We start from the raw sequence: 13,855 nt of genomic DNA, 5'->3' as shown, positions 1-13,855 counted from the left end.
ATCATGATTTTGCTAATTCCTGATAAGAATAAGTTTCTTATAGTGTCATAGGATTTCACCAATATAAAAAAGCCTTAAGGAACATGTCTCACAGTCTCTAATTTTACACATGTGAGATTAAATGACCCACCCAAGGTTACTCCCTTAGCAGGCATAGATCAGGATGAGGACCTAGGACTTAGGACCTAGAATATCATCCTGATATTCTCTTGCAATAGATGTCAGAATCATAGCTTTATTCTTTATTTTTATAAAGTTGGAGGTATGCTTCTACAGCTAACTTTCCTTAACTGATAGGTTTCAGTGTATTTGACTTTTTTTGTGGATAGTGTCTTTTTTGTTTCTTAGTACTTAGCACAGAAGGAACAGTTTATCATACTTCCATAAATTGACTTTGTGGAAATAATGTATGTTGTTTCCCTTCCTTACTTTTGAATAGTATTTACATGCTAGTCTTTCCAACAGGTTGTGTAAATAAGTTAAATGTTATGGTAAATTCTTCCAAGGGCATATTAACAGTTTGCATAAATTAAAACTATGGTGCAATAGTTTGAATCAGATTTTAACTAGATGTAAATTTGTAAATGTGTACAGTTGATTTCTTAAATATAAGTTTTCTATGCATGGCTGCTTTATTTATGTAAGTTACTATATTTAACAATAAAATTAATGCATCAACCTAAAAACTAAATAACTTACATATACCCATGTACTCCTCCATCCTACCTTCCTGTCTTTCTCCTTGTTTTAATTTGCTAAAGCTGTCAGAATGCAACATGTGAGTGATGGATCAGCTTTTAATGAGGGGATTTATTTAGTTACAGATTTGTGTTCTTTAGAGGAAATGCAGCTAGCTTTCATCTGAGGTTCTGTTCACGTTGGAGGGCACATGGCGAAGTCTGCTGGCCTTCTCTCCTGGCTTCTGGGTTCCAGCGGCCTTTGCCAGGGTGATTCCTTTCTGCATCTCCAAATGTCTGAGCTGAATTGCAAGTGCTGAGATGAGGCTTGCTGGGCTGCTTGGGCTGTGTCATGTTGAGCTCCCTTCTGACCTCTATTTTTTAAGCCTCCAGCTAATTAAATTAAACCTCACTGATTGTGGAAGGCACTCTCCTAGCTCACTGCAGATGTAATCAGCCATAGATGAATTTCACATACTAATTATTTGAGTCCACAGAAACAGAACAGGGCATCATCACCTGGCTAAGTTAACACCAGAACCTAACTACCACACTCCTATAGGAAACACTATCCTGAATTGAGCTTATTATTCCCCACTTTTAAAATACATACGTGTATATATATATATGCCTAATGTTCAATCTTTCTCATTTTAAAACTTTATTAAAAAGTATCAAAAGTACGTAATCTTTTGTGACTTGCTTTTTTCACTCAACAATGTTTCTAATATTTATGCTTGTTTTGTATATAAATATAATTCATTAATTTTTAATTGTGTATGATAGTAATTCCATTGTATGAATTTACAGTGATTTATCTATACTCTTGTTGATAGACGTTTAGTTTCATTGTCCCCACCCCATTTTCTTTCATTGGTTTTGCTCTTACTAATAATAATGCTACAAAATTTTTGCATCATAACTTCTTGTGACCATGTACAAGTACATAGGAGTAGAATTGCTGGATAGTAGAGTATGTAAATGTTTACTAAGCTAATGCCAGCCAATCATTTGTGTCAATTTCTGTTCCCACCAGCAGTATATGAGAGAGCCTGATGACCTACATGCTACTCAATACTTGGTATTGTTAGCCTTCTTAATCTTTTCTAATTCAGGAAGTATAAGATCTCATTGTGGGCTGGATTTGTGTTTTCCTGAGTAATAATGAGATATCTGTCATATCTCTTCATGTATATTGGTCTGTTGTGTACTCTCCATTCATGATTTTTACCCTTGTTTCTTTGGTTTGAGTGTATTCTTTATATGTGTTCTGGATACAAATCTTTTGTCATTTAACTATCATCTTCTCCCAATTTGTTGTTTGTCATTTCATTTTCTCTAGGAATCTTTTGAGACCTAAGTTTAAATTTAGTTTGGTTGAATTAATGAGTGTTTTTTGTTGTTAGAGTTAACTGTGTCTTATTTAAGAAATTCTTTCTTTTCCCAAGGTCAAAGATATATTGCCTATATTTTCTTCATAAAATGTAATGTTTTGATCATCACAATTAGATCCTTATCTCGTCCAGAGTTGATTTTTGAGTATGACAGGTGTGGGAACCCAATTTCACTTTTCCCTCATGCGGATAAACCCATGTTTTCAACTCTGCTTATTGACTTCTTTGTTTCTGCTGCTGTCCTCTGCTCTTTGTTTTCCATTCTGTTCCATAGGTCACTTAATCTGTTCCTACGCCAATACCGCTGTGTCCTCATAAAGTCTTTTTATCTATAGGATAAGTTCTTTTTCTTATTTTTCTTCTGCAGCAATGTATTAATTATTTCTAGCTCTTCACTTTTCCATATAAATTCTAGAATCAGCTTGTTGAGAACCAAAACCCTCTTTACAATTTAAATAACATTATATTGAATCTACAAATCAGCTTCTGAAGAGTTGACATCTTAATGATACCATATTCCTATCCTTGAATATAGTATATTTTCCATGTAATTTGGGATGCTTTAAAGCCTTTCAGAAAATTTTTAGCATCATCACACCACACTATCTTCTCACTTGTAAAGTGAAAACCATTCTGTTACTTTATATTCAGTCTTCTTAATTGTGTAAAGTAAATCCTATTATAAGATATTCCATGTGGGAAATTGAGACACAGGTTACTTGAATCACCTGATATTGCACAGTAAGTGGCAGAGGCAGGATTCTAATCTAAGGTGCCTGGATACAGAGTTCATGCTTTTAATCATTACTTTATATTGCAAACAGGTTTTTTCTCATCTCTTATTGGATTTGTTCCTCCATGTTTTACAATTTTTGTTATTATATATGGTGGCTTTTAAGTTATGGTTTTTAATTGCTTAGTGTAGAAACAATTAAATAGAAATGTAGTTAGTTTTGTATATTTATTGTATGTCTGTAACCTTGCTAAATTTGTCTACAGGTTTTTAGGGCTATTTCTATGAAGATAATGATATCAGTGAGAAATAGTTACCATTTTGTTTCTTCCTTTCTAAACTTTATGCCTTTAATTTCTTTTTCTTGACTTACTGCCCTAGCTAAGACTGCTAGTGGTGATAGCAGACATGTTTATCTTGTTCCCAAACTCAAGGGGAAAGACTTTAGCATTTTACTACTTAATTTGATGATAGCTGTAGGTGTTTGATAGTTAAACACTTTGTCAGATTAAAGAAGTTCTTATCTGGTCTATTTTATTAAGCGTTTTTATCAAGAATGGGCATTGAATTTTATTGCCTCTTTTTTTCTGTATCTGTTGAGATGATGGTGTAGGTTTTCTTTTCCCTGAATCCATTAATATTTATTTATTTATATATATTTTTAATATCAGTATGTTTTATCTTGCTAAAACTGATGAAATGCTTTTACAATGCGGATTTATTAATATAAGTTTACAATTCTGAGGCTGTGAAACTGTCCAAATCAAGGCATCATCAGCATAGTACCTTCTTTTGGAGAGAGGCTACTGGTGTTTGGGACTCTTCTGTCACATGAGAAGGCATATGGTGACATCTGCTGGTCCTTCCCTTCTCTCCCAGGTTTTGTTGCTTCCAGCTTCTGCTTCAAAGGCTTCCTCTCCGAGCATCTATGCGTTTCTCTCTTTTAGCTTCTGTCTCCTTAGCTTCTCTAGGATTCTTTTCTATATCTTCTTTTTGTCTTTTATCCTCTTATAAAGGACTCCAGTATGAGGATTAAGGCCCACCCTGGGGGGCATGCCTCAACTGAAATAACCTAATCAAAAGGTCCCACCCAACAGGTCTGCACCCACAGGAATGAATTAAAAGAACATGATCTTTTCTGATACACAAACAATTTCAAACCAACATATAACTTATCATTACATTTTTGGTATAAACCCAATTTGGTCACACTGTTATATTTTTTTGCACAGTTGGATTTGGTTTGCTATTATTTTACTTAGTATCTCTCCATATTCATGAGCAAACTGAAGCTATAATTTTCCTTTCTTGTTTTGTCTTTAACTGGTTTTGATATCAAAGTAATACTAACCTTGTAGAGTAAACTGAAGATAGTCTTTCTGTCTCTATTTGGCAAAAGATTTTGATATGTTGATATAAAAATAGTCCCTTAAAACTTTTGTAACTTTTGAGTTACAGATGTAGTAATCAGAAACATCTTGCTTTTGAAAATGCTGTTATGTTTGCTGCCTTAAAAACTCTAATATTTCTACCATGGTATGCCAGTTTGAAAGTATTATGCACCCAAGAAAAGCCACGTTTTAAGCCTAACTCAATCTTTTGGGGGCAGCCATTTCTTTTATTTCTAATTCAATATTGTAGGGCAGAAACTTTTGATTAGATTATCTCCAGCTATGGGTGTGGCCTTTTGATTAGATGGAGATGTGACTCTGTCCATTCCAGATGGGTCTTGATTAGTTCATTAGAGTCTTTAAAAGGGGTGACATTTTGGAGAAACCTCAAATGACAAAAACCTCAGAGCCAACAGAAACTTCAGCTCAGAGCTGATATAGATACTGACACTTACAGAACCGAGACACGGATGTTTGAAGATGCTTGGAGCCCAACAGACATCACTATGAGATGTTAAGGAAGCCAAAACCTGGAGAGCCAGAGGAAGCTCAGAGATGAAGGCCAGCCCTGGAGAAGCAGAGTGAGGAACCTTCACAGGAACAGAGGCTGAAAGCAACGGAGCGTAGGAGCAAGGGACCAGCAGATGCCAGCCACGTGACTGCCCAGCTGACAGAGGTATTCTAGACCCACTGGCCTTCCTTGAATTAAGGTATCTTTCCCCAGATGCCTTAGTTTGAACATTTCACGGCCTTAGAACTGTTAGCTTGCAACTTAATAAATTCCCTCTTTTAAAAGCCATTCCATTTCTGGTATATTACATTCTGGCAGCTTACAAGCTAAAACACATGGTATCAAATTCTTAAATATTTTAAATGAACTACAAGTATTAGGTATTATAGGTTATAACCAAACATTTGTTGAACTCTCCTTTGTCATATTTTACAGTTTCCTATTCCTTGAAGACGTTTCATGCTCTCTTTTTTTTTTTTAACATAGAAACTATAGTTTGAATCTGTTCAGGTCTCTTCTGTTTCGGCTGATTCTTTCTCATGTTGGCTGTGTCCATATTGTAAATCTATTTATTTTTTACTTTCTGGAGCCCTTGAAAAGTCATTTGTGGGGACTTCTATTGGTATAGGATGAAGGATTCCTTTTCAGAGAAGCTTGTTTTGTTTTAGCCAGGCTCCTTGGAGCACTTATCTCTACAGGACCATGTGAAACCAAATTCAAAACTTGAAGTTTCCGTACCCACCCAGAATATGATGCCAGTTTATGTGAGGGACAGTTAATAGCTGTAACCTCTGAGGGATGGGTTAGCATTTTCTTCCTTTGATTTTTGTTTCTGTAAATTTTCTGTTCAGCAGCCATACAACTTTCATGTAGGTCCTTGGGTATCACTGACGTGGAGAGTCTACCTGTGAGATGATCCATCTTGGGCAAGCTATGGATCTTGACTTCTGGCCCTTTCTTTCAAGAAGCCACAAACTGAAGCTTAAGTGCATGACATGGACCAGTGCCCTAACAATTTACCCCGACAGTTTCCCTCTTTCTTTTTAACCCTTCAGTGCTTTCATAGTAGTTTTGTTTTACTATCTGATCCAGCATTGTTAGATTTTCAGTGGGGTGATTGATCTTGAATATTCAGAAACAGTCTCTCGCACAAATTATTAAATATTTTTCTCCCAAACATTTCTTTCTCAATTCTCTTTTCCAAATATTGATTTATTGAGAAGAACATTCAATTTATTAAATATTCAGAATGACTAAGAACTTATTTATAAGGGATTCAGATTGTATAAATTAGTCATACATTGCTAAAGTTTAGTAATTCTAGCATTTTAGTTGTACTCTAACTTCTATTCCTATTTGAAGGATATGCCCAAACAAGTCTGACTATTTCTTGTTCTTGAGTATTTTGAAAGTGTAAGCTAACTAGTTACTTTCACATAACATAAGAGTATATTATCAGGAAATAGTGATACAATTCAGTGACCATATATTGGGTTTTTTATCATTGGATCTAAACTGTTTATTGCATCTATTTTTATAAGAAGAAATGGGCAATATTTTCTGTTTTCATCAAGGTATTATATCTAAAATCATTTTTCTTGAGCTTGACTTCAAGATTTATTAAAATGAGTTCTTACTATATTTGTAGTACCTAGTATAAAATAATTGATTAGCTCTGTTGGAGTGTATCAGGTCTTTCCCAAGACCACTCCAGGTTTAATGATTTGATAGGAGAACCTGTAGGACCCGGCATATGGTTATACTCACAGCTATGATTTGCTATAGTGAAAGGATACAAAACAAAATCAACAGTGGGAAAAGGAAGATGAAGTAAAGTCCAGGGGAAATCAGGTAAGCTTCTAAGGGTCCTCTCCCAGTGGAGTCACACAGGACATTAATACCTTCATCAGTAGGTTGTGACAAAATGGGTGCAACGTTACCAACCAGAGAAACTTCTTAGAAACTCAGTGCCTGGGGTTTAAATTGGGGGCTGATCAGGTAAGTTCCTCTTCCTAGGATGTACACAAATTCCAGATGCTCAGAAGGAAAGCAGGTGTTCAGCTTAAACCATACTTGCACAGTTTAGGCATGGTGATTCAGTCTTATCAGTTAAGGGTGGTGGGAGCCATCTAAACATCTAAGTTCCATAATGTCAGCCAAGGGCTAACCTTGTAAGTAGGCCTTTTAAAAGGTAGCTGTCAGACCTGCTGTGTTAACTCTTTTCTGCACATAGAGTTATGGCTAAATATTTTTAAGCACTTACTCTGTGACATGAATTGTTCAAAGCTCTTTACTCATTTCGTCCTTACATCAGCTATCACATAGATAAGGACATTGAGGCACAGAGAGGTTAAAAAATTTGCCCAAGGTTGCACAGCTAAGTACTAAAGTCAAGATTCAGATTCAGTCAGGTTTCAGAATCCTTAATTTATCAAATGCTTTATTGGGCTTTTTATTATTTTCATTCTGTCCTACTTCATGGATTAGATGCTTCATAGATTTCCATAAAATCATGATTAGGAGAAATTGTCTTCATACAACTTTTTAATTTTCAGTATTGTTTCTGACTTGAAAAATAATTTTAATTATCTTTTGTAAACCCTTCCTGATATTATTCTAGGGTTTTCTCAGCCTTTGTGTTTCTGGATTGGAGAACCTAAATTGTTTCTTTTTCTGTATTTGTACAGAAGCTTGTCTTATCCTTATCTACCAATTTCCTTCCATGTTTTTTTTTGTTGTTGTTGTTCTCTAGCTCTTTTTGTTGTCTTCTGAGATGTAGCAATTAGAGCTGCAGATGGGGAGGTATCACAGTACCATGGTTTATAAACAAAAATGGACAGTGTTTTCTGTTTTATTTCTTTTCTTGTAATTATCATCATTTGTGTTGGCCATATTGTCTGCCTCAACACATTGGGCAATGACTTCAGAGAATGGTCTTGAAATGCTCCTAGGTGGCCATCTGGAACATAGCTGTAGCTGAGAGCTTGCCTTTCCATAAGTTACTTTAGATTATTTTTTCTGAATTGAAATGAAGAGGTCTTCATTTACTATTACTGTCTTGCTATTTACTAGAATCCATTCCTAAGCAGATACATTATAGCTTCATGAAAACTTTGAGTGTTAACACATGTAGTGAAATATGATACAGATGCTTAATGTCTTACTGTAGTATTATTTTACTCTTTATAGTCACCTGTTTTTTTTGATTCCTGTCTAAGCTTGTTTTCCTTATTCTATAACACCTGTTTCTAAGAACCTATTTACAGTCTGTTGTCTTTTCTAGATGGTTAGTACATGTATTAGAAAAAAAGTTTTATTGTTGTCTTTCAGTAAATACTTTAAGGTTTCCTTGTTTTTTTTATATTTTTGGTGGAACTACTATGGTATTACCTAAGTACTACAGAAGTTATGCTTTATTATGCTTATTTAAATGTTCGTGGATAGGAATCAAATTATTTCTAGTTTTAACATTTTTTTCTCTTAGAAATTCCAAAACTTTCAAACTACAGCCTGATGATCAATGTCCTTGTATTTTTACAGGCTTAGGAAGCTTACATCTGATTCATTATGCTCATGTGTCATGTGCAACTACTTATTCTAGATGTTTGCTCCCTCATGTTCCAGGACTTGTCATTTGCAGTTCCCTGCTTAAAAATTGCTTCATCCGACAGACCTTTCCTATCCAAAGTAGCTTTATCCTAATTCCTATCCCCAATAAATCTGTTTTATATCATACATCTCTCCAACCTCTGAGAAGGTCTTTTGTCTTTTTTTATACTTACTGTCACCTACACTCAACCATAAAGCTCCATGGGATCAGGGATCTTCTCTGTCTTGCTTACCTCTGAATTTTCAGGTTGGCATAAAACACATGGTTATTTAGTTCTTTTTGAATGAATCAATGAGTCAATTTATTAAAGACTGCAGAAAATAGGCTATTTATTTCAGATATATTTAATCTGAATTAATTCAAACCTATCAGATTTTCTTTGGCTTTCTAAGGAATTGAAAGAGGGTATCCAGACTGACCTTAGATTTAGGTTCCAGTGATTAGTTAACTAAGAAGTTAGTAATGTTTGTATTTAATCTCTAGGCTTCAGTCTTTTGATTCTTTGGCTGTATGATGATTATATATCTGTCATAAATCATGAAGAATAGAGTAAACCTAATAAACTAAAATTCCTGCTAAATTTCAAGATACTACATACACATCTTGATCTTTTTGTGACCATAGGAAATATTTCACACTGACAAGTATAAAGAATAACACTTGCATTCCAACTGCCTAGCTTTATCCAGTCTTAACATTTTGCCTGATTCCTTTCCCTACCTCTCTAGGTGGGTAGAGAAATAAATGAATAAAATAATCCATATTTTAGTATTTATTAGTCCCATGCATGTTTTAATACAATTGAATAGATATTCATGAACAATGTTACCTTGTTTTTCATGTTTTCAAATGTTATACAAATGGTATTGTATTGTATATAACCAGCACCTTTATTTCTTTTACCCTACATTTAAGATTTTGAGCTTCATCCATAATGATACACATAGCTCTAGCAGTTTATTCATTGCACTGCTGTGTAGAATTTCATTGAAAGATAATTTAACATTTTATTTATCCAGTCTCCTGTGGATGGACATTAAAGTTATTTTCAATTATTTACGATTTCAATTAATGCTGCAGTAAGCTTTCTTGTACCTTTCTGTTTGTGCATACAGACAGAAATTTCTCCAGGGTAGCGCTTCACAATTTTATCACCTCATGGTACTGGTAGACAATGAGACAATGAGAGTATTTATAATACACATTTTTAATAAACAGACAAGTTGCTTTGAAGGCAAACTGCCCGAGAGACTGGAGAGCTCAATATCTTGGTGCTCTGGTAAACCATTTGTGGCACTGCTTTTGGAAGTTATGCTCCAGAGCAGTGGTTTTGTATCCCCCTAAAACGATTTTTTAAAACTATGTACCGCCTCATCTTTTTTTTTTTTTTTCATTGGCAGGCATCGGGAATCGAACCCAGGTCTCTGGCATGGCAGGCAAGAACTCTGCCACTGAACCACCATTTCCCGCCCCTCCCCATATATTTTTTAGATCAATGGCTATAATTTTTCAAAATAAGTTTTAAATGGTTGCAAATGTAAATATTGACATTTAAAAATAAAATCTGTATCACTCTTCTAAATGTATCTACTGGAATCATTTAGATTCCATTACAGTAAATGTATCTACTGGAATCAAATACCAGAGTGATGTGGTACTCATCACTTTCCTTTTAAAAATATGTGAAAAAGCTTTTTAAATAATTTGAACACGTTCTTCAACAATTTAAAATTTTACATCCTTTCTTCTTGAACTCTTATTTCTATTATTTTTCCCTCACTAAATTTTATATTAATGTTAATACAGCTTTTAAAAAAATTCATCATTTTGGCTTTCACTGCTATTATTTTTTTTAATCGGGTTTGTTGAGGTATAATTTACATATTGCAGAGTTTACCCTTCATAAGTGTACAGTTCTATGAATTTCGACAGCTGTATACAGTTGTGTAACCAGGACCACAATTGACAGAACACTTCTACCCCTTTCAGTTCCCTCTTTCTACCTCCAGCCTGTGACTCCACTGATGTGATTTTTGTAGTTGTGGTATTATTGCCTTTTTCAGAATGGCATATAAATGAAATCACAGTCAGATGTATCTTATCTGGTTTCTTTAATTCAGCATAATACATTTGCAATTCATCCATTTTATTGTATGTGTCAGTGGTTAGTTTCTTTAACTAACTCAGTTTCTATAACTGGTAGCATTTTGTGTTGGTTTGAACCTGTATGCACCCCAGTAAAAACATGTTCTTTAATCCTAATTCAATCTTGTGGAGGCAGACCTATTGTTTGGGTGGGTGGGGCCTTTTGATTAGGCTGTTGCCATGGGGATATGACCTACCTAGTTGTGGATGAGACCTCCTGATTAGGTTGTTTCCGTAGAGATGTGAACCCACCCATTTAAGGTGGGTCTTAATTTATGGGAGACCTTTAAAAGGAGAATATTTTGGAGAAAGCTCACAAGTAGACTTTTTTTTTTTAAAATACTTTTATTGTAAACAACAAACAAGTATACAAACATTCTATACATGGTATACAATCAGTGGCTCACAATATCATCACGTAGTTGTGTACTCATCACCATGATCATTTTTTTGAACATTTGCATCACTCCAGAAAACGAAATTAAAAAGGAAAAACTCATACGTATCATACCCCTTACATCTTGCTCTCATTGACTGCTAGTATTTCAATCTGTTCAATTTACTTTAACCTGTGTTCCCCCTATTATTTGTTTATTTTTATCCATATTTTTTACTCATCTGTCCATGCCATAGATAGGAAGGAGCATCAGACACAAGGTTTTCACAGTCACACAGTCACGTTGCAAAACTGTGTCTTTATACAATCATCTTCAAGAAACATGGCTTCTGGAGCACAGATCTACAGTTTCAGGTACTTCCTACTAGCCACTCTAATACACCATAAACTAAAAAGGGATAGCTGTATAATGCATAAGAATAACCTCCAGGATAACCTCTCAGCTCTGTTTGAAAACTCTCAGCCACTGGCATTTTATTTTGTCTCATTTCTCTCTTACCCCTTTTGGTTGAGGATGTTTACTCAGTCCCTTGAATCCGAGTCCCAACTCATTCTACAATTTATGTCCCATGTTGCCAGGGAGGTTTACATCCCTGGGAGTCATGTCCCACTTAGAGTGGACAGTGGAGAGGGCAGTGAGTTTGTTTGCCATGTCAGTTTAGAGAGAGAGAGGCCACATCTGAGCAACAAAAGATATTCTCTGGGGGTGACTGTTAGGCATAATTTTAAGTAGGCTTAGCCTATCCTTTGCAGGGATAAGTGTCATAGGGGTAAACCCCAAGATCAAGGGCTCAGTCTATTGATTTGGTTGTCCCCACTGCTTGCAAGAATATCAGGAATTCTCCAAATGGGGAAGTTGAATTTTCCCCCTTTCTTGCCATTCCCCCAAGGGGACTTTGCAAATACTTCTTTATTCACCGCTTAGGTCACTCTGGAATTTATCAGGGCATCATACTAACCTGGACAAACCATCAAAATTGCATGCCCTATTCAAGGTTCCATGTACTTACGTTGTTCAATTAAACTGACCATACCAGTTAAATTAAGAAATGCGCTAGTCAAATATTAATTTTGCACCAAATAAGCATTTCTCCCTTTAGTCTCACACAGAAGTTGAAGTTTTAAAATATAAGTAACCATCTATTTTCAGTACCCTGCAATACTGACATTCCTTTGTTCTTCTTCATCCAAAAACATTTTTTAAATTTATACATTTAGTCACTATCATTGTACACTCTAGGCATTCTTAAATTATACCATCTCAGTCCTTATCGTCTATCTTTCCTTCTGATTTTTATACATGCCCCCAGCCCTTCTCCCTGTATCAGTCTCACATTCACCTTGATTTGGTGTATTTATATTATTGTGCTACAATCAAGTAGTATTGTGCTATCCATTTCTGAATTTTTACAATCAGTCTTATTGCACAATCTGTATCCCTTCAATACCAGTTAGCCAATCTCTACCCTATTTCTGTCTCCCAATAACCTGTGTTCTTAACTGAATTTCTCCAAGTTTACTCATTAATGTTAGTTCATATCAGTGAGACCATACAGTTAGTTCAAATACAGTCTCACTGTATTTGTCCTTTTGTTTCGGGCTAATTTCACTCAGCATAATGTCTTCAGGATTCATCCATGTTGTTACATGCTTCATTGCTTTATTCTGTCTTATAGCTGTATAATATTCCATCATATGTATATATCACAACTTGTTTAGCCACTCATCCATTGATGGACAGTTGGGCTCTTTCCATCTCTTGGCAATTGTGAATAAAGCTGCTATAAACATAGGTGTGCAAATGTCCATTTGTGTCTTGCCCTCATGTCCTCTGAATATATGTCTAGCGGTAAGATTGCTGGATCATATGGCGATTCAAAACTTAGCTTCCTGAGGAACCGCCAAACTGCTTTCCACAGTGGTTTGTACCATTTGACATTCCCACCAATAGTGAATACGTGTGGTTCTTTCTCCACATCCTGTCCAACACTTATCACTTTCTGGGTTTTTTTTTATATTGGCTGTTCTGATGGGTGTGAAATGATATCTCGTTGTGGTTTTGATTTGCATTTCCCTATTAGCCAGTAAAGTTGAGCATCTTTTCATGTGTCTTTTTTTTTAACGTGGGCAGGCACTGGGAAACGAACCCAGGTCTCCAGTGTGGCAGGTGAGAACTCTGCCTGCTGAGTCAATGTGGCCCTTTCATGTGCTTTTTAGCCACTTGTGTTTCCTCTTCAGACACGGATGTTTTGAGATGCTTGGACAGCCAACATAGAAAGCCACTGGAATCAGAAGCTAAAAGCAACACAACCATGGAGCAAAGGTCCAGGAGATGTCTGTCACATGCCCTCCCATCTGACAGAGAAACCCTGGACATGATCAGCCTTTCTTGCGTGAAGGTATCCTCTTGTTGGTACCTTAATTGGGACATTTTTATGACGTTAGGACTGTAACCTTGTAACTTAATAAATTCCCTTTGTAAAAGCCAACCCATTCCTGGTATACTGCATTTCTGGCAGCATTAGTAAACTGAAACACATTCTGTTTACACATGTTCCCCAGTTTATCCATTACCTATTCATGGACATTTGTATTGTTTCCAGTTTGGGCCAATTATGAGTAATTTTGCTATAAACATTAAGTACAGTTTCTTGTTTGGATATTTGTTTTCATTTCTCTTGGTTAACAAGTGAGAATTCTGGGTCGGATGTAGGTGTATCTTTAATTTTTATAGGAAACTAAAAAACTATTTCTGTGCTCTGAATCTACATCGTTGCTAGTGATTTCTTTTGTTAGTGGTTTTGTTTTTGTCTTTAGTCATTCTAATAGGTGTATAGTGGTATCTAAGTGTGCTTTTAATTTGCATATCTCTAATGAGTAATGATTTAAACAATATTTTCTTGTGCTTATTTGCCATTCATATCTTCATGAAGTCTGTTCAGAACTTTTGCTCATACTTTTTTTTTTTCAAAATTACTGAGTTGTAAGAGATTGTTT

General features: G+C 35.4%; 1 protein-coding gene across 9 annotated transcripts in view; it reads left to right on the top strand.

Moving 5' to 3' along the window:
• EFCAB11 (EF-hand calcium binding domain 11) overlaps positions 1-13,855 on the top strand; it is a 216,609-nt gene that overhangs the window by 72,658 nt on the left and 130,096 nt on the right. Inside the window, exon 6 of one of the 9 annotated variants that reach the window (XM_077123307.1) lies at positions 13,097-13,802. The exons of 7 other annotated variants lie outside the window; for them this stretch is intronic. In XM_077123307.1, the coding sequence (XP_076979422.1) occupies positions 13,097-13,133 (37 nt within the window). In that variant the 3' untranslated portion in view covers positions 13,134-13,802. One more of the 9 variants, XM_077123306.1, reaches the window with a different exon arrangement.

Source organism: Tamandua tetradactyla, chromosome 12 (genome assembly GCF_023851605.1).
Source record: "Tamandua tetradactyla isolate mTamTet1 chromosome 12, mTamTet1.pri, whole genome shotgun sequence".
Lineage (NCBI taxonomy): Eukaryota > Metazoa > Chordata > Mammalia > Pilosa > Myrmecophagidae > Tamandua > Tamandua tetradactyla.
This window is presented reverse-complemented; position numbering and strand designations above follow the sequence as displayed.